Raw genomic sequence first — 22354 nt, forward strand, 5'->3', positions numbered from 1 at the left:
CTGGAAAATAGCGAACGTAATAAATACGACGCTAATGTATAGCTTCACTGTGTATGTACTAGTAAAGATGCTTGTGTGCAACAAACATGAAAAAAATTTGTCTTACCTCTAGGAAGAACATCTGAAAAATGAAAACCTAGAAATGGATAATGCAGTACCGGTTTCAGATTCTTCAAAATACATTTGCCAACGTATATTTGATTTATCTTCATCAGCTGCATATACCTCGACAATATTTCAAATGTTGCCACATCTATGCCAGTACACTCGTCTGAACGCCAGAGAACAGTGAAGAAGTTTCAATGAAAATAGTAATGCAATATGTATTTTGAAGAATCTGAAACCGGTACTGCATTATCCGTTTCTAGGTTTTTCATTTTTCAGATGTTCTTCCTAGAAGTAAGACAAATTTTTTTCATGTTTGTTGCACACAAGCATTTTTACTAGTACATACACAGTGAAGCTATACATTAGCGTCGTATTTATTACGTTCACTATTTTCCAGTAAATATCGGTGCTTCATTGTGCCATTTATTTACTTTTATATGTTTAATTTTACCCTCACGGGCTATCCTTTACTGGAAAGTAATACCCTCGTATTGCATTACTATTTTCATATATATATATATATATATATATATATATATATATATATATATTATAATAATGGGTTATTTGCAACAAGTTGCTTAAACCACATACCGAAAATATTAGAAATAGCAGCCAAACAGGTTACCATCACTATTACTACAAAAATAAGATTCCACAAAGAACAGTATTTGTAACCCGTATATGGTAAAGAGAAAGAAGATAACGAAATCACACAGTCTACTTTGGATCAATTATGGACGAATTGTTTCTGGATTAGAATCGAAAATTCATTTCCTCATCAACATAACATTTCCTATAAATTTAGAAATGCTAGGAAAAAACTCACCAATTATATTAATTCGATCAGGTGACATCGAACGATATAACAGTCTGCCAGCATCTCCAATTTATATTGACAAGCGAATTCGTATCTCCCTCCAAAATTTCGGTTACAAATACTGATGCTATATTCCTGATGCTAGGTTCCTGATATTTCTCAACTGTACTACCATATATAGCATTTCAAAGTCTGTGATCTTATCCTGTTACTTTTGTTTTTTCAATCATACCTGGTCTCCTTACTTCAGTCTCCATGGAAAAATCCCATAACTTTTCTGCCACTTATTATTAGTAGTATTGTGAACTAGCAATATTGTTGAGACAATAAACTTTGTGATATTTCTTTCAGTTTAGAGTTCAAATTCCACTGATGTTGATTTTCCTTTTCCTCCTCCCAGTGTCAGTCAATTATCGGGGTTAATTTAATTAATACCAGTCTTCTAAATTTCTGACCTGCGTGTCTATGCAAAAAAGTTATTAAACTTTTCCTTGTTTCAGTCAGCAACTGTAGCCATAATGGGCAGCATGCTTATTAATTCAACCTTTATTTAACCCTTATTTATTCACATTACTTTGTATTAATACATTATCTTGAAGTTTCAAAATTTCAATGATGTGATTGATTATTTTTAGAATAAGTGTAAGAAACCAGATTTAGCCAATTTAAACATGAAACAAGTAGAATATGTGGGTCGGATGTGGCCAGTTTAAAGGCCAAAGGGTTAATTTTGTTGTTGGCATGGTGACAAGAGACTCTTTGAGCTATGTTTCCTCTGAGTGTCTTAATTTGCTGAACTGAATTGTTAAAATGGTTCTTCTTTCTGCTAGTTTGGAGTCATTGGCTCTTTGTTGAAATGTATCTTCATTGGGTCTTTCCAATAAGTGTTCTAATGAACTGTTTGGTTGTCAAGTACCCTCTATCAAGACCTTTAAATGTGTCACCTGCTTCTCTTTCTATCATTTCTCTGTTGGTTTTCCTGTTAGTCAGATGTCCTTTTATTCTGATAGCTTTTTTCCTTCTCAAACTGCTGCTCTCTGTAACTTATTACCATCATCTTGCTTTCCTCTCGACTATGACATTCAGTCCTTTAAGTTTTCTGCAATTTGTAGGCTCCATCTTTTTCCTTTAGCATTTACATTTTGCCAGTGGCACTTAAAAGGCACCATTTGAGTGTGATCGTTACCAGCGTCGCCTTAAAGAGCACCATCTGAGCGTGATTGTTGCCGGAGGAGCTATCTGGCCTCTGTGCCGGTGGCATGTAAAAAACACCATTCGAGCGTGATCGTTACCAGCATTGCCTCACTGACACCTGTGCTGGTGGCATGTGTAAAAGATTCGAGCGAGGTCATTGCCAGTACCACCTGACTGGCCCCGTGCTGGTGGTATGTAAAAGCACCCACTACACTCTCGGAGTGGTTGGCGTTAGGAATGGCATCCAGCTGTAGAAGCTCTGCCAGATCAAGATTGAAGCCTGGTGCAGCCATCTGGTACACCAGCCCTCAGTCATTTGTCCAACCCATGCTAGCATGGAAAGCGGATGTTAAACGATGATGATGATGATGATGTAATGCTTATTTATCACATTTAAAAAAAATTAAGCTTATATTTTCTCATAGATTTGGGATTTCAATATGATTGTTTATTTGACACTGACATTGTAGAGGAAGTGTGAAAGGCAAGACCTAGTCAGTTTGAACATCAGAGAGAATATTTTGGCTGGTTTAAATGCTAAAGGGTTAAGCTTCATTTGGGACAAAATCTTATTAAAAAAATGATATATATGAGCCATCTTTCAGTTTTTGTCGAACCAGTTCCACTCACAAAGCTTTGGTTGACCGAGGGACATAGTAGAAGACACTTACCCAAGATGTCATACAATGGGGTTGAACCTGAAACCATATGGTTGGGAAGCAAACTTCTTAATTTCAGTCACACCTGTGCTTCCACACAGCCATGACTATACATATATCACTTAACTGTTATTTTGTTTAATTCCCTGTGACTTAGCAATTTTGCAAAAAGAGACTGATAGAATAATTTTTGGCTTCAAATTTTGGCACATGGCTAACAAACCCAGTGGGTAAGTTGATTACATCAACTCCAGCGCTCAGCTGGTATTTATTTTATTGACCTGGCAAAGATGAAAGGCAAAGTCTGCCTCAGCAAAATTTGAACTCAGATTGATGAAATGCTGCCATGCATTTTGTCCAGCATGCTAACAATTCTGCTAGCTTGCTGCTATTCAGACAGATAGAATAATTACACTGGTCAACAAAATGAAACTTTTTTTAATCATCAGAGTTGCTGATTGACTTTTCTGGGTTAATTTTTGATGCTGATTACGAATCTGAAGTCCGATTTCCTCTATCGGGTCACATTTTCATGTTAATGATACCTGCTGTTTTAACTTATAGGATACGTAAAGCATGTCTATATAAAGTATATTGAATACAAGATACGATAATTTCATGGCTTTTGATTGTACAAAATTAAAATTATTGTGTACGAATAAGATAGAATACACTCAAATGCATAACAACTTAAAATCTTTGGGATTTGGGATTTGGACTTTCTATTGTGTTTTGTCTCAAGTCTATTCCTGTATAACATCCAACAGTAGTCAACTAACATTCCTGCATTCCAAAATCCTTGATATTGTTGTTCATCAATGCAGTATCTTGATGAAAGTGTTCCCCTTGCTCATTAGACACTGCTCCAAGGTTCTCTGCAAAAAAGTCCTGATGTGAATCAAGGAAATGGACTTTTAGTGACATCCAACAGCCCATTGCAGCGTAGGAGTCTAGAAGATATTTCACTCCATTTCTAAACTCTAGAGATCTCTTGTTGCCTAGGCAATTTTCACAGAGCTATTTGAAGGATTCCCAGGCTTTAAGCTCAATCTCATCCAGTGCTGTAAGGAAGTGGTTGTCCGCCAGGAGTTCTTTTATCATCTGTGGACCTAGGAATATGCCCTCCTTCAGTTTTGCCTCAGTGATTTTTGGAAATTTGGCCTTCACATATTCAAAACCTTTTGAGCTTTTCCTGGAAAGTGTCTTCACGAATCGTTTCATGAGGCCAAGCTTTATGTGAAGAGGGGAAAGAAGACCATTTTCTGGGTTTAAAAGTAGCTTACTCTGGACGTTAGAAACTCCTGGCTCATATGATTTTTGCAAAGGCCACTCTGATTGCCCATAGTGCTTGTTAGATGCACGACTGTCCCATAGGCATAAAAAGCAACAATATTTGGTGAACCCAGATTGCATTCCCTTCAACATTCCAATCACCTTCAAGTCTCCACGTATTTTCCAGCTGTAGTTTGTATACTTTATGGCATTGAGGAGTACTTGCATGTTTTCATAACACTCCTTCACGTGCACTGAATGTCCTATGAGAATGGATGGTTTCTTATTGCCATTGTGTAGTAGTACTGCCTTGAGACTTCTCTTAGATGAATCAATGAATAAGCACCATTCAGCTGGAACATGCTCTTGGAACAAATAGTGAAATAACTCATCAGTGTTTTTACTGAAACAAAGTGGTCCATCAACAGAGAAGCATCAAGTCAGAACCCTATTTCTTTTCCTGAACATAAACATCTTTCTTAAGCAGACACTTTTCTTGTAGGTGAGTTCAGCTTTATCCTTTGACAATGACAAGTCTCTAACTAAATCATTTAACTCTCCTTGAGAAAATTTCTGTGGTACATCTTCATTTTCAATCTTGAAATCTGCATCCACTTTGGTGTCTTCCACAGCAGAAGTATTTTCTTCAGGAAATACATCTTCATCAGGCATCTGAAGGCCATTTTTGGTGGTATCAGAATAGGAAGATCATTGTTGTGTGGCACTGGTCTTCTTGCTGATTCCAAGTTGGGATACACAATCTTATGCTTGGTCTTTACAGTAAACCCACATACATTATTAATGTTGCAGAAATAACAGTCCATGAAATGATCCTTTGGCTCTCTCCATATCATAAGTATTGCAAACGGCATTACTCTCTCTTCCCCTTATTTAGCCAATCCCTTAGTCCATTTGAACAAGCTGAGCAGATGATGTGCAGGGCCCAACTCTTATCTTGATCCAAGAGAGCAGCCAAAGTATAACTGGTAGATCTTCTTGATTTCACTTGTGAAAGTGCATATTAAGATTTTTGGTGATAAATGAACCACAGGCATGACAAAATATATCAGGACTGTTCTTGTAATGCCTTGATATAGTCAGAATTTACCTGTATAGGACGTTTACATGTAGCGATACTGCTGATGGGAATTATGTACCTCTCTTATCTCATCAGAAAAACTGTGCCTGATAGAAGGAAACTGATTAGTTTTGAAATCTTCAGACAAAACTACATATAAAACACCATATAATATCCCTGATGAAAATTGGCTGTTGACCAGTGTTATTGGACTTAAAAACTACTGCACCTATTCATAATAAGCAAATAGATAAACTTTGCCAAGTACTTTTCTTCTAATTGTATCATTAGAACTGGTGGATTTAGTCGAATTGGTGGTTGCTTGATTAATTTAAATAATAAACAAACAAAAACATAGAATATACATTACTATCATTGTTGTCATTTTACATTGATCTTTTCCATGCTGGTATGGATTGAGAGAAACTTATTGAGGTAGATTTTCTACACCAAAACCTCCACTGATTTTTTTTTTTTTTTTTACAAATAAGGTGTCTTTTATTCCGCTGGTCCTCACATATCCACTAAGCTAAAGGGCATTTGTTTATTGGAGAATGTAAACATTGCCAGTTTTTGTTTAGCTGCTGCTGTGCAAAGATATGTGGGATCATATTCAAACACACCTACCCACACTCCCCACCTCCCTGTGCAGTAACACACTCATACTTCCTTTCTCATTCCTATTGCATCTCACACCTCCATCCAGGTCAACCCACATATGCCAGATAGTCTTACACATACATATGCACAAGCACAGAATATACACACACACTTTAGCCAACAGCCCCATATAAATGAACAAACTGATAACAGGACATGCATACTCGCTCACATTATCCATGCATAAACATAGTACATGCTACTCGCACCAAGTATACATGCACATATGTACTTTGCATGCACACATGCTTATTAGACAACCTCTCATACATCCACACACATATCTATTCACTCACACAAGCGCATGTGCTGCTATATATGCACGTGTTCACATAATCTTCATACTTACACACATGCTTGCTCATATACACACACACACACACTTTAGCCAGGTGACTATTGTCTCCCTCACTACACATGCTCTCAACCACTTCCTCTGGTGAATTCAATATGTGCAACTGTTAACCCAGGCATGTTTGTTCTTCCTCTCTCTGTCTGTTTTCTCTCTTCATTTCTTTCTGTAGAAGAGCATAGGCTCAAAACATCAAAGACTTCTTCCATTTTTCCTGTGTGCCAAATTAATACACTTTGTTGTTCTCTCACTCGCCTCTGCCTTTTATTTTTTGTACAATTTTGAACTAAACATGCACAAAATCTGAAAGCAACACAACACCCATGACTTTCAAAAACATTTATTTCACCCTCTGAACTTCTGCAGCATGGAATAAACTACCCACATCAGTCATTAGCTGCCAGAACACTACATCCTTCAGCACTTCCATGCTTCCCCAAATTAACCAATACTACATATGATTTTCTTTTCTTTTTTATTATGATTCATTCACTTCTTACTTTCCTGTCTCTTTGTGCATTATTCTGGGTACAGTACATACATTTTGGCTACCATTTCTGATGAGTTGTACATACATTTTGGCTACCAGTTCTGATGAGTTGTACCTTAGCACTGTATACAATAAGTTCATTATTATTATTATTATTATTATAGTTAAGGCAGCAAGCTGGTAGAATCATTAGCATGCTGGGCAAAATGCTTCGTGGCATTTCATCCATCTTTACATTCTGAGTTCAAATTCCACCAAGATTGACTTTGCTTTTCATCCTTTCGGGCTCAACAAATTAAGTACCAGCCAAGTACTGGGGTCAATGTGATTGACACTCCCTCTCCCACAAAAATTTCAGGCCTTGTGCCTTTAGTAGAAAGAATTATTATTATTATTGTTATTATATATATATATATATATCATCATCATTTAGCATCCACTTTCCATGCTAGGATGGGTTGGACGGGTCAACTGGGGTCTGTGAAGCTGGAAGGCTTCGTCAGGCCCAGTCAGATCTGGCAGTGTTTCTATGGCTGGATGCCCTTCCTAACGCCAACCACTCCGCGAGTGTAGTGGGTGTTTTTTACGTGCCACCTGCACAGGTGCCAGACAGAGCTGGCGAACGGCCATGAACGGATGGTGCTTTTACGTGTCACCGGCACGGGGCCAGGCGATGCTGGCAACAGACACGAACGGATGGTGCTTTTACGTGCCACCGACACGGGGCCAGACAGAGCTGGCAACCGGCCACGAACGGACGGTGCTTTTACGTGTCACCGGCACGGGGGCCAGCCGAGGCTGACAACGAACACGAACGGATGGTGCTTTTACGTGCCACCGACACGGGGGCCAGGCAGAGCTGGCAAACGGCCACGAGCGAATGGTGCTTTTACGTATCACCGGCACGGGTGCCAGACGAGGCTGACAGCGGACATGAACGGATGGGTCACTTAACCCCTGCTTTCTGATATATGATTTGATTTTGATTGTTCTCACTGGTCTTGCCGGGTCTTCTCACGCACGGCATACTTCCATAGGTCTCGGTCTCTGGTCATTTCCTTGAGGATATAGTAGAAGATACAGAAAAAAATGACCCCAAATCCCAAAACCATGGGGTTATGAAAGAAACTTCACAACCACAAGATCAAAAATTTTGAAGGAAGTTTTAACCAGTTAGATTAGTTCCAGTACTTGTGCTTATTTTATAGACCCAGGAGAGTTGAAAAATAAAGTTGAGTGATTTGAACTCAGAATGTAGAGAAATGGAACAAATACTGCAAGGCATTTTGTCTGACATTCACACTGATAATTCACACATTTCACCTGTAACACTGGCAACCTCTTCCTAAGTTCTTCAATTCAGAAAATAATTCCTATAATCTCTCATCCATTAAAGTATTGAAGGTAACAAACTAACAGAGTTGTTAAAACCTTGGTTAAGATGCTTTGCGGTATTTGTTCTGACATTCTGCAAGTTGAGTATCCTTAAAGCAACATCTGTGACAACACTGATGCCAAGCTGAAACAATCCCTTGAATAAACATCAGTGGAGTAGAGAGGAAGAGACTTGCATACCTGGGCAACTAGCAATCCCTTTCAAAAAATCCTGATTAGGCCTGCAAATACACGTGTTGAGGCATGGTCAATTTTGAACTGATTTTGGACATAGTCAATTTTGGAAGCCTTCTTAACTTCTAAACAATGGGAAAGAGTTGCATGATTGGTAAAAAGCAAAAAGAATCTCATTTTCTTAAGGGTAATTTTTATACTTATCTTTACTTTAAATAAGTATAAAAACTATAATAATTGTTGGTCTCTGGCACAATGAAATGTACAATTTTATTATTGCAAAGTGCTGAAAATATTCACTTTCCTTTGATGATTGCCGTATCCATGCAAAAATTGTTAAACATCAATTGATGATGTGTGCAGTTTAAGAATTGACTTTTCATGACTAGTAATTATGAAAGTGAGAAATTTACAGAGCAAGATTTGATCGTACATGAATAAAGGGACAGACAGACATAAGAAAGAGAAACAAACTAGAAGAGTTTTGGGGTGATAGTAAGAGGAAGATGAAGACAAAATAACAGAGACAATTTAAGATATAAAATACTGTTGACCCAGCCATCAGTAGTAATTTTTTTTTTATATATATGTTCTTACATATTGATTCTGGTGTAAGGGTCAGTGCCCAAAATCTTTGCTGACCCTCCGAGACCAGTGAAGTTGATGCTATTCATGTTCCTCTTGAACCTTTTTAAGTCAACACCTGTGGGAAAGAAGATATGAGCTGGGAGGGAATTCCAGAGGATCAATGTCCTGGGAAGGAAAGACTTGGTGTAGTGGAAGGAAATGCAATTCTAAAACAATGGATAAGACTAGCTTTTGAGTAATAAATGCCTTTAGAAATGTTCATCTTCAGGAACTGAGCTCAGACACTGACTCAAGAAATTATCCAACCCACCCCCCATCAAATCTTAAAGGGTCCAAAATTTTGGTATTTTTCAATCTTCTTAGGTTTAAAAAATGGTTTATTTAAAATTTTTTTTAAATCGTTCAACCCATGCTAGCATGGAAAGCAGACATTAAATGATGATGATGATGATGATGAATGTGGTTTAGTCACTTTTTTAAAATTCGGATATTAAGACAACAAGATAAAAGAAAACACAAAACTCCTGGAAATATTTTAGAAATATAGATTTAATTAAAACCATCATTGTTAGTTAAAACTTGGAATCTTGCCTGTAATAATATGGCTGTCCAATAAGCTATACTTCTGGCAAATCAACAATGAAAGGATCAACTTGGGAATTATTAACAGCTTTGGTAAATTATCCAAAAACAAAACAAAAGAAAAAAGAGAGAGGGGCAAAAAGAAAAAAAATTCCCAACAGTTCAGCTCTCTAAAACGCTGAATGATTTTCGGCACTCAATATAGCTGGGAGAAAATACGAACATCCTCATGTTCAGATCTCTATCACATAAAATACTAGGAAAGCTGAATGATGCAGAAAAAAAAAAATAAAGTTCAGCAGTTTTAAAGACTGAAAAGAAAAAAAAAAAGAGAAGAGGGTGGTGGTGGTGGTGATTGTAATACAAAACAATATCCCATTATGCAGGGATTTTGAAACTTAACAAAGCCATCCAGATATTGAACGGTGCTTAGGCAGCAATGAAACAATTTTAACATTGAAATTTTAGAGAATATCAAAGAATGAACTTTTGCATTCTGCCTTAATATCCAAACATTGATTATTTTCAAACAGCCTGTCCAGGTTAAATAAGTTTTTTAAGCTCATACAATACATGAAATTGTTACTCCCGATACCTTATCATTCATGGTCTGACATCCATTTTTGAGAGCAAAACAAGGATAATGCTAGTGTTGTGAAGAGAAGAAATTTATAAAGTTTTAAATAGAGCCCTGATTCACATAATGGGGGCCCTCTATGTAATACAAGGTATATGAAGAATATTTGCCCTTTATCTAACTGCTTTTTGCTTTGCAGAGTACCACAAAAGTGAGCGCTTTCTCATTTTTACCTTTGTTTTACACACACAAACTATGTATATTTTAGAAGATTTTGATATTTCATTTATTTTTCTTATTATGTCAAGATTCCTTTTCATTTCAATGTCACACAGAAGTGAAGACATGCATTCTTTGAGAGTATACAACAAGTGTATACCAAAATATATATCTATATCTACACACACACACACACATTGTAATCCAGTGACTTGTTACATGCATGCATGTATGAATGAATGAATGCATGCATGCATGTCTACATGTAACCCATTAAATGCAGTGTCAGATGAGTTTAAAAATATTATTCACATGCTAATATCTTATAGTAGTAGTTGTCTTGCAGAACAGGTAAACAATCAAAAGTGTTCCAACCAAGAACATACCACCTTTTTCTCAGGCATTGTATATCTGGGAACCTAATTATCCAAATGTGTCTCTCCAATTTCAAGATGACAGAGTGTAATTTAAGAGTTATCTTACAGACTAAATTACAGCTAGAATGGTCCTCAGACACTAGACAATTTGTCTAACCTAGCAGACACAAGTTTAAATGTCAAATTTACTCCAACTAATCAAGTATTTTCACACACACACACACACACACTAATCTTAATTTAGGGAAACATATCTTAGAGACAACTAGCAATAACTCATAAATGTATCCAAACTACTGAACGAGTTGACCGACTGGAGTGATAGTGGAAGTGTATAATGCCAAAGATGATGACAATGATGATGGCGATGAAGATGATAACATGGCATAATGATAAGAATTTTCAGTTTGATAGTTGAGGCAAATACCAGGATTTGTAAATCCTCTAAGCCAGGCTAGCATTGAAATGAGAAAGGAAAGTAGAGAATCATAGATTTTTATAAAGTAAAAATCTGAGAATCCAGAATCTGAGGAATCCATTGTGAGTCTGTGCTGGCAAAAGTAATCCAAAGGAATGCAATAAAATAAATGTAACATAGCAGCTGTTGCATTTGTTGGAAAAGAAATGGGGGAAAAAAAAATCATCAATGTTTTTAGGTGCAGGCACTTTTCCAATTTAGAGAGAATACAAGGAAGACAACAACAACAAAAAATTAAAATCTGTGTTGCAATTTGTAATAATAATGGATCTTTTGGAGGTTACTGAGTGGTTATGTGATTTGTAATTATTAGGAAGATGTATGGTGAGCAGAAACACGTAGCATGGGCAAAAAGAAGTTTCAAGTGCAGTATCAGAGTCAATACCTTCCTGTCTACGTTCGTTCCTACATGCAGATGAACACACACACACACACACTGTGCACATACATATTCTTGTGCCCATATACATTGACACACACATCAACTCTTCTACAGCTGCTTACCTAAGCCCGTTTCTACTGCACAGAAACCACATACCTACCTACCACTTATTACATCTATTACTGCCACAAATATTCTATAGCAAATAACATGAATTTTTTTTCTTTCCTCTATCTTGCAAAAGGGATTGCATCTGAACAAAACATTGACAATGTTCCCCTCTTATCACAGCTACATGATACATTTTATGACTTCCCTACAGATTTATAAAAAACTTAAAGACACATACAAATAACCTCTTCACTTACATTAGAGCTGCCACATTTTAAAAACATTTTGTGTGGCTATTAACATGCATTCATCTCTAGAAATACATATTGACATTTTAGATGAACAAATCTATGTCTTTTAGTTCTTTAATTTGTTTTAGTTATTGTGGCCAAGGCCATGGTAGAGCACCACTGTCAAATAGTTTAAAATTCTGGAAAAATCTGGGCTTTGAGTATAAGAGTGTCATTGAGGACATAAGTGGAATTATCTAATTCACTAAGTGGCACATACTCCATGTATCCAAAACCCTTGTGGTTGCGATGGGTTGTTGGTTTCTGGAAAGCATCTAATGTTGGTTTTGATATCAAAGATTCAACAGAGTGTCGCCTCTCTTCTATATTTGGGTTCTGGTCTATGACAGATAAAATTATTTTACCTCGAAATGGCCATGTTAAGGTGTCATCCCATTCTCCTTGCATGAAGTGAATAAAAACAGACAAATGTGTTCCCTGAGAATAGTCGACTCCATTAAGGTTGCATCTCATACATAATTTGTAACCATAGTAATTGGAATAAAATGGTGGGCTATGCAGAACTGGCATTTCACCACTAATAGCTTTATGTCTGTGCCGTAAATAATTTTTTATTTTCCAGATGTATAGTCCATTACACAATCGTCCTTCTAACTCGGTGAGACGATTAACCTTTTCTTCAATAGCACGTAGCTTTTGTTGTGTTTCCTTGTTGATGCGTTCAATGTGGTCATGCCGAAACTGCAGTTCAAGCAACTCATGGCTGTGCCTGGCCAAGCTCTCTTCTTGGTAGATATTTCGTTCTTTCAACGATTGAAACTCAAAATCAAAAATATCGGATGAAGATGCAGTATCTCCTGCATTACATTTTGCTAAATTAGGCACCTTTACGGATTGGCTGCGTATAATAGGAACGTTTGGTGGAAGAGATGGTAATGGCTGTGAAATACTTGAGATAGTACGAGAAGGACCCTGCGAAAATTTCAGCATATTAGCTTCTGCATTTCCTGAAGCCCCTCCTTCTGCATTTTGTAATAAAGTTGGTAAATCTCCAACTATTTCTGGATCAGTTACATTCGGCTGACTCTGACTCACTGCATTTCCAGTTTCAATCGAAGACAAGATACTTTCAATATTTTGGAAGTTGAGAAGCTTTACAAAAGCATGACACAACAGCTGCAGATGTTTCTGGACATTTGTTTTCATGTGTTTCTCCATCTTGAGTCGTTCAATCTGAAAGAGATATGGATTTTTTGGAGTTTTTTTATATAATAGATGAGCTGATTAGGTAGGGAAATTGAGAGGGTTGTGCTGTATTTATGCCTTTCATGGAAGCATAATTTAAATGCTCTAAATGAGAATCAATACCTACCTGTAATCTTTAATCAAAGTCATACAGAAATATCACTTAAATATGTAACATACTTTAAATATTGCAACTTGTTTCATATATTGTGACATGGCTCAAATGCCAAGACCTGTTCTCTATACACCACAACTTGTTTCATATATCATAACCTATTTTAAGCATTGTGGTGACCTATCTTGTGTACCATCATCTTGTTTTATACATCAAGCTATGTGGAATAAGTAAACTCAGAATGTAAAGAGTTGGAACAAGTGTAGCAAGGTATTTCATCTGAGGCTCTAATGATTTTGCCAACCCATTGCCCTAATATTAATGATGACAACAATGATAATGCTATATTTACAATAGTTTCTATAACACAAAACCAAAGATGCAGCTTATACACAAAGTTAAGAAATCTTGTCTAAAGATTTTCATCATTATCATCACAACCAACTGCTACCATAAATATCAAACCACACTTGTTCACTTGGACAGATTGATAATAAGGACGAGACTTATGCTTTTCTATATCTCTGGAAACAGTAACAGTCAACAACAACAGAAGGAGAGACTAGTCATACAAGAATCACAAAACTTGTGGCTCTTGGGTGAAGCCAAAGGTATGCTATCTGGAGATTTGGCTGTCATTTCAAGGGCTGGATAAATGAAGACGGTATTAAATACTGTAATTAAACTAAGTGTGGCATATGAGACAGACCAGGGGCCTCCTAAAAATAAAATCACTTCTAATATTGAACTATTTCTGTGCAGACAAGATGGAAGAATGAAAAACGCTGTGTTGCTGAACACAACCACAGTATGATAACAGCTGGTTTCACATCTTTGCCACAACCTTTAGTTGTGGGAATTAATAAGCCATTGAAGGACAAGATATATATCATATGTGAATGATGTAGGTCATTCTGGCTATTAGGAACGGACCAAAAGTTGTTAACTCCAAGAAGCTGAGCTTTCTTACAACATGGTGTGTAAAAAAGGCTTGGGATGATGTTTTAACAGAGAGTGTGAAGAAGAGATTCCTAGAGGCAGGGCCAACAAATAAAAGGGTGGAGATGGGTTGGGGTCAAATCCTTTTGTGGGCTGATGACCAAGACATCTAAGAAGATGGAATAATGGAAGCATCATGGGATGTGAATGGAAATTTGATATAGCAGGAATGAGAGGTTGTTTTTGGCACTAACAATGGTGACGAATCTAAATTTGATCACTTTTAACTGGATTGAAAGTTAAAAATCAACAGTTAATTTCATATTCTGTGATTAATGTTAAATGCTCTTTGATTAAAGCTAATTTAAGAGCTTTTAATGAATTCTTTGACATAATACTTTTCAGTCAAGTCTCTTATGTATGAATGTAGTGGCTATTTCAAAATCCAGTTTCTAATATATTTTGTTAATGTGTTCAGCATGGCTACTTATTTAATTGTTTAACTTTTTTACTAACAATTAAACACATAACTAAATTTAAATAGCTCACTGGCTGTTCTAATTTTGTTTTCCATGGTAATTTTGATTATAAAAATTCTGTAGAACTTTTCCAAGCAACAAATAGGGTGGCATGACTTCTACATGAGGAAATATGGTAATTTTAAAGAGCTTACTTACTTCTTTATTACATCCAAAAATGTAGAAACAACATTTGATGGCTGCATTAGGACAGTCAACTGCAATATGTTCTGGTACCTACAAATATAAGGTAGGATATAACAAATAGACACACTAAAGTAAGAAAGACTTCAAATTAATGCATTTATGCTACACAGAAATTTTAAAAAATAACTATCTTTAATAATAACTGATATAAATATTGTTTGGCTGATTGGTTGATTACCTCAGTTGCACTTGACATTGAATAAAGAATGGGCAAGAGAGTAAAAAGGAAATACATAAGAAGTGAGGAGGAGTATCTTGTAACTTTCTGAAAAATACAGATTTTTTTTAAAATTGCAGAGATATGCTTCTGATGAAGTAGATTGGAGTTATGTTGATAAAATCTAGAAAAATAATAATATATTTATTGCAAATATACAAAGGTGAAATTAATTTTTAATTTTATTTTAAGGTAATAAATATTTTTCGTTTGAAAGCTAATATTCATTTCATTGTTTTGTAAAAAATACCAAGAAATTTGATAAAAGTTAAATTATGTTTTTTGTTGTCTGGTATTGGAGACATGTTTCCTAGTAATTTTGGGGTGCTGATTTCAAAAATGAAATCCATTTTGCTCTATCACATTAAGATATTTCAACTAACTCAAATTCCATTTCTGACATTTCCGGGATTGTCACCATTTCTAATAATAGATTTGGCTTCATCAAATGGAGCTTGGCATAACTTTCATAATATAGTTTTTCAATATCATTTAAAGTAAATGCAACTACAAAAGTGAAAACAAAAGTCAGGATTTAAGTATCTCGAGTAAATAAAATGCATGAAACTTGAGCAACTTTCACTATTTTCAATCTAACCAGTTTTAAAATGTCATGGTGATGATAGAAATGTCCTTTATACAATCAGTTGCTAATAAACAAGATATTTTTGTGGTCCTTGACATTATATATGTCACATATTTGTGGAATGTATCTGCAGATATCCCTGTGCAACTATTTTTTCATGAAAGTTGGAATTTTGAATGTTTTAATTGTGTTGACACAGGGGTCAAGGTCACTTTTTATCAAACATGGTCAAAGAACAGTAGTGTTGATATGTATACAAATCTACATCTACTGTCATTATAATCAACTCTATTATTTTCAGGAATTGTCCGATACTTATTTTATCAATGCCACCCAACAATCAAAAGGATGATAGTCAAATTAAGCATTGCAGGATATTTGAACTCACAATATAGAAGGTTGTAACCAAATACTGCAAGTCAAAGTGTATGGTGCTCTAGCAATTCTGCCAAATCATACCTTTACGAAAATCATTTTTCTTATTGGTCACAACGTTTTGGTGTCAGCACAATTTAATATTAAATAAAAAAAAACAATAAAATAACAAAAAAAACCCCAACTGAGGGGAATGCAGCCACAATAGGGCCAATCAAGAAACCTCACAGATTCAAAATTACCCTTACCAACAAGGACAAGTGTCTTCTCCCAGCTTCACTGTCCAGCCAATAGGTATACTTATTCACTAGAGCCAGGTCTGCTACTTTCATCTACCTTTCAATAAATTTATTAGTGAACAAAAATTTCCTCTCTACTGTCATCTTCAAGTGAAAAAAATCCAATGAATGCTTGAATAAAGAAGGTGTTTGTCTTTAATCTTTTCAGTTGTCCGTCACAGTAGAGTTGTTAGTGTTGGGTCAAATGTTTCATGGTATTTGTCCCATTTCTCTGTGCTTTGAGTTCAAATTCCATCAAGGCCAGCTTTGTCTTTCCTTTTGGGCCGATAAAAGAAAATATACCAGTCAAGGATGGTGGACTAATAGAAAAATTAGTGTAGGATGAAAGGCAAAGTCAACCTTGAAGGAATTTGAACTCAGAACATAGAGAATGAGAAGAAATATTGTAAAGCGTTTTGTCTGACCTGCAAACAATTCTGCCAGCTTGCCACCTTAATAATAATGACAATAAAATGTTTTTTGATACTAAAGTTACAAGGCCTGAAATTTTGCAGAAAGATGCTAGTGGATTACATTGATTGACCCCAGTATTCAAACATCAATAGAGTCAGTATGTGTGTATGTGCGTGTGCATGTATGTGTATGTATATATGTATATATATATATATATATATATATATATATATATATATTATATATATATATATATATATATATATATATATATAGATAGATAGAAGAAAACAAGGGAAACCTTTCTTAGGAAACAAGAGTAGAAAATGAAAAATATATTTACCATGACCCTAAGGACATCTGCTTTACAAAAAGAACATGGAACTAACTGCTTGGGACAAACCCCTTCATGTTCCTGAAGAAAGAAGGCCATCGTCTTTTAGTAACAAAAATAAAAAGGCTCAAATCACAATTTAGACTAAAACTGTGATACAAAAAAACAATCTACAACAGATACATAAATAGTAAAAACAGGGTACCTAGAATATTATAAGGTCAGTATGGCATTACATATTGGCCATTGTAGTATTGTGAATGGTTGATATAGTAGTGTAAGGCCAAGAAGGTATAATATATTGGCCAAGATGGTTTATATGTTGGATGACATTTTTTTCTATTGATTTGGTCTGGAGAAAATGGCTGTGCTCAAAGCAATTGCAGGTACTCTCGGACTAGAGAGGTAGATACCACAAACCTTTTTCTTAAACTGTTTCAAGCTGAAACAATAATAGTGGACAGGGCAGTGTTAGACAATTAGGGTATTACACATTAATTGTTATAAATGGATGGCAAGGAATATAATATAAGATCACAATTAAATTACTTAATGAACATAGCACAGTGTAGCTAGAGTTGTGTTAATTCACTGGTTTAAGTGGATGGTAGCTAGAGCAGTTAGAAGCAAGTGATGTTATTTATTAGTTAAGATGGTATTATATATGAATAGTATTAAATTATAATGTTGCTATATATAGCAAAACTGTGTTTATATGAATTATGTGTACCTTACACTTCATAATACAACTCTGTTTCTCTTTTGCTGCAGATATTTATTTTTGAATAAGTAAAAATGCATAATCTATCTGATTTCCAAAGCGGGCTAATAGTTGGAGCGCAGGTGGCTGAAGCTACAGAATTGCTTAATGTTTTGGGAAGTACAGTCTCTGAAAGCCTGTTAGCATACTAAAGTAAGGAAAAACCAGCTCTGGTAAGCATAATTCTAGACAGAAGGCAAAGTTCTCAGAGAGGAACTACAGAATGATAAAATGTACTGTGTCAGAAAACAATCAAACTATAGCAGCAAAAGTGACAACAGAGCTAAACAACCACCATGCCAGCCTTGTGCCAATCAATTCTGCTTGCCATAAGCACCATAAAACCACATACCATGGGAAGGCTACAACTGCTAAAATCTCTCCTGTCCCCCATCAATAGTGATAAGCAAAAAAGAAAGAAAAAAAAATCTAGCCTATCAGAAGCGGTCAATGGCTTAATGAGACACTTATCTCTGATAAATCATCATTCACCCTTTTTTCCTCACTTTAGTGTGAGTTTATGTCTGGGGACAGCCCAAAGAAGATATCAACTCTGGCTGTTTAGTCCCTACCATGAAGCATGGAGGTGGTTCTCTGATTATTTGGACAAACATATTAAAGAATTCCATTGGTTCTTTAGTTGTTCTACAGGATTATCTGAGTATATTTGCTGATCATGTTCATCCAATGATACAAATACACAATCTACCAGGATGATAATGTACTGATTCACACAGTTAGGGTTAGTTTGATTGTTTTCTGACACAGTATTCAAAATTTATATAAAGAACCCAAAAGTGAAGTAGCATTTTGGAATAGCAAGTGGGGAGCTGTTTGCTTCTACCATTGTCACTGAAAGAGCTAAAACAGGTTTTATTTGAATATTCTATTAACAACCAACCATTCAGAACCTGTACAAGTACATTCCTTGACAAAAAGCTGTAACTGATGCCCTAAGTAAACCAACTCCTTATTGAATGGTTTTGTTCAACCCCAGTGTGTGTATATATATCCCAGTGTGTGTGTGTTTGTACAGATAGATAGACAGACCCATGATCAAAAAAGCATTCCAGCTATGACCAAAACATCTTTTTCTGGCACACAGTGTATTTATGACTACATTATCTTATGTATCCTATCTTATATATTAAAGACAGAGTATGATTTTGAGGGAGAGTTGGCTCCTATTTCTTGAAGGTCAATCATCTGTGAAAAGCCTCCCTGAATGGCACTGTACTTTTACTTTTGCATGAGGGCAGAATGTAATCTTCTCGCCAGAATTCTGTCAGTGGATCTATCGGTCATGGAGTATTTCAACACCCTAACAATTTCAAGTTTAATAGCTGCAGACAGACTCATTCACATATCCTATAATTCTGACATTATATGAGCCACCTCACTCTCTGCTATAAGCCTTGCTCAGTTGAAGGAGCTGTTAGTCATGCAAACTACATGGTGCCATGAAAAAAGCATCCAGTGGTTGACATTAGGAAGAGGATCAAGCCATAGAAACCATGCTAAAGCAGACATTGGAGTATGATGCAGTCTTCAGACCAGTGAGATCCTGTGAAACTGTCCAACCTGTGCCAGCATGGAACATACGAGGGGCGTTCAATAAGTAATGCCCCTGACCCACTTGCAGTTGTTTGATCTAGCTGAAATTTTGTATGTGCACTTATTTATACCTCTATAGATTAAGTGGCGAACTACAGCTCTGAACTAATTGTGGTTTCTGATTTACAGGTGTTTGAACTGAGTCAAGTGTGAAATGGAGCCTGTTGAGTGTCGAGCAGTGATCTGGATTTTGTATTTGAAAGGACGCACACCACGGGAGACTTTTGATGAAATGAAAGTAACTTATGGTGATGATGCCCCATCATATGACCTTGTAAAACACTGGCATTGTGAATTCAAACATAGTTGGAACTCTGTGGAAACAGCTCCCAGATCTGGTCGCCCCCTTCTGCCATTGATGAGACGTCTGTCCGTCAAGTTGAGGCTGCCATTTTGGAAGGTCAACGCATAACTATTCGCCAAATAGCCCATAAGGTCAAGATTAGTACTGGGTCTGTGGAAACTATCATTCATGACCATTTGCATATGCAAAAGGTGTCTGCCAGATGGATTTCCAGGTTGCTCACACCTTTCCAGAAGCAAGAACGCATTGAGTGCTCCAGGATGAATTTGGAGATGTGCCAAGAAGATGAGTCAAAATTTTTCAAAAGACTGATCACACAGGATAAAACCTGGGTCCATCACTATGATCCATAGACCAAAGCCCAGTCAATGCAGTGAAAGCACCGTGACTCACCTCCTCCAAAGAAGGCAAGGGTGCAGCCCTCCGCTGACAAGGTTATGCTCACAGTCTTCTGGGACCAGGACGGAGTAGTGATGACAGATTTCCTGGCAAAGGGTACCACAATTACAGGAGCCTATTATGCTTCACTTTTGAGGAAATTAAGAGAAGCTATCAAAATCAAGAGGCGGGGCAAGATCAGCAAAGGCATCCTCCTCCTGCACGACAACGCTCTGGTCCACAACTCGTGTGTCGCCAGATCAGAAGCACAGGCGTGCAGCTATGAACTCCTCCCCTTGCACCCTCTGATTTTCACCTCTTCCCAGCCATGAAGTTGATTTTGAAAGGAAAGCGTTTCCCAGATGATGCAGCCTTGATTTCTGAAGTCACGTCGTGGTTGGAGGACCAAGCTGGGGTCTTCTACAAAAACGGTCTCCAGAGCTGTATCAAATGATGGGAGAAATGCATAACTCTGGGTAGTTCCTATGTAGGAAAAGACTAATAACTGTGCCAAGTGTCGTTGCTCTACTGCTATGGGAAGTGGGTCAGGGGCATTACTTATTGAACGCCCCTCGTAAACATTAGATGATGGTGATGATATATGTTGATCACAGTGGGTGATAGCTAAAGAGTGTTAGGTCAGTGAAGTGTTAGATTGGGTTGGTATTACAGATTGGTCCTGGTGGATAGTAGAGAGGGAAGGGTTCATATCTATTAACCAAGAATAGGAACAATTTTTAGATATGTTTTTATATAATTTTTATATAATTTTTAGATATGTTCAATCAGAATTGACCTGAGGTACAACAACAAATAATAGCAATAATAATAATGATGATAAAAGTATGCCCTGATGTAATACAAGGCAGTGACTTTCATGACTTCTGGTCTTAACTGATTGGAAGCGTTATCATGTAGTGTTTTGTCTTGGAATGAAAGATGGGCTACAGCAAATATTCTGCTCAATTCCACAGATCTGCTTATCTGTGGCTGACAATATGTGCATCTCTGATGACAAGCAGAAGTAGTGGGAGAGTACCATAGCCATGCGTTGAGAGGAAATTTTGGGGGTTTGAATAATTCCCCCCTGGAAACATGGGTGTTTTGTTCAACATCTTTATTCAGGGATCTTTTGAGCAGGATGGGCTACTCAACCTGAAGAAAATTCTAACTGGGCCCCACCTGGGTCATGCACTGTTTATTTTGATATGAGATCACCTTGTGCACATATGGATGTGATGCATGTGCCTGGTGTACCCTTATCAGATGGGTAGTCATGATGGGAATACTGGACTTTGTATATTTGTCCCCCAGTGTCACTTTGGTGGCATGCCCTGCTCTCTCATTCAATAATAACTAGCTGGACCCGTGAAAAATTCACAGAAAACATAAAAAAATGTAAGCATCTGTAAATTGTGTGCTGGTGCCATGAGAAATGTTTCTATATTGTGACACAGAATATAGAAAGAAGTGTAAAACTGATAACTGTATAATCCATCCAAAATATCTGTTACGCAAACGTAAACAGAATTAGTATTTAGCCTTAAAATACATTGTACATATTCAAAGAACCTTCTTGGTTTAATGGTATGGAACATTCTTCTGGTATTCTTTTTACTTGTTTCAGTCATTTGATGGTGGCCATGCTGGAGCACCGCCCTTTAGTCAAAGAAATCACCCCCTGGACTTATTCCTTGTAAGCTTGGTGCTTATTCTATCAGTCTCTTCTGCTGTACAGCTAACTTACGGGGACACAAACACACCAACATTGGCTGTCAAACTATGGTGGTGGGGGGACAAACACAGACACAAAAAATACACACTTATATGATGGGCTTCTTCCAATTTCCGTCTATCAAATTCATTCATGACACTTTGGTTAACCCAAGACCATAGTACAAGACACTCCTTAAAGTATAGAGTTGAATTTCGTGTAGCCACCAGTTGGCAACTTTTCTCTCCCATTCATTTTGTAGGGAATATTACCCATTTTCCTGGGCTCTTTTCACAGCTATACCCCATTTGAAATTTGCATTAGTTTTCGTACGACAAAAAAAAAGGAAAGAGGGGGGAAGCTTGTTTATAGTTTGTAGAGAAAACATTAAACATGCCTGAAAAAGAAACATGGTCTTTCCCCCCAACTAAAAGACATGAAGAACTATGGAAGAAGGTGAATTAGTAACGAGGGGTGGGTGAAAGAAGAGAGAACTAACAGTCGATCATTCTAGAACTCCTAGAGTAAAAACGTTAACAGCTGAAAATCTTTCCCTCTTCTTCATTGTTAAAAGTAAAGAAGCTAGAAA

The 22354-nt window shown here is 36.7% G+C and overlaps 1 protein-coding gene across 4 annotated transcripts in view; it reads right to left on the bottom strand.

The window, feature by feature from the left end:
• Positions 1 to 9319: 9319 nt before the first annotated feature.
• Positions 9320 to 22354, bottom strand: part of LOC115213801 (TNF receptor-associated factor 6-like) — a 71113-nt gene continuing 58078 nt past the window's right edge. For all 4 annotated transcript variants that reach the window (XM_029782668.2, XM_036505025.1, XM_029782669.2 and 1 more), the window contains 3 exons: positions 17005 to 17076; positions 14744 to 14821; positions 9320 to 13000 (listed from right to left, as the gene is read on the bottom strand). In XM_029782668.2, coding sequence (XP_029638528.1) covers positions 11939 to 13000; positions 14744 to 14821; positions 17005 to 17076 — 1212 coding nt within the window. In that variant the 3' untranslated portion in view covers positions 9320 to 11938. The remainder of the gene's footprint in view (positions 13001 to 14743; positions 14822 to 17004; positions 17077 to 22354) is intronic.

This window comes from Octopus sinensis, linkage group LG7 (genome assembly GCF_006345805.1).
Source record: "Octopus sinensis linkage group LG7, ASM634580v1, whole genome shotgun sequence".
In the NCBI taxonomy this organism is placed as follows: Eukaryota; Metazoa; Mollusca; class Cephalopoda; order Octopoda; family Octopodidae; genus Octopus; species Octopus sinensis.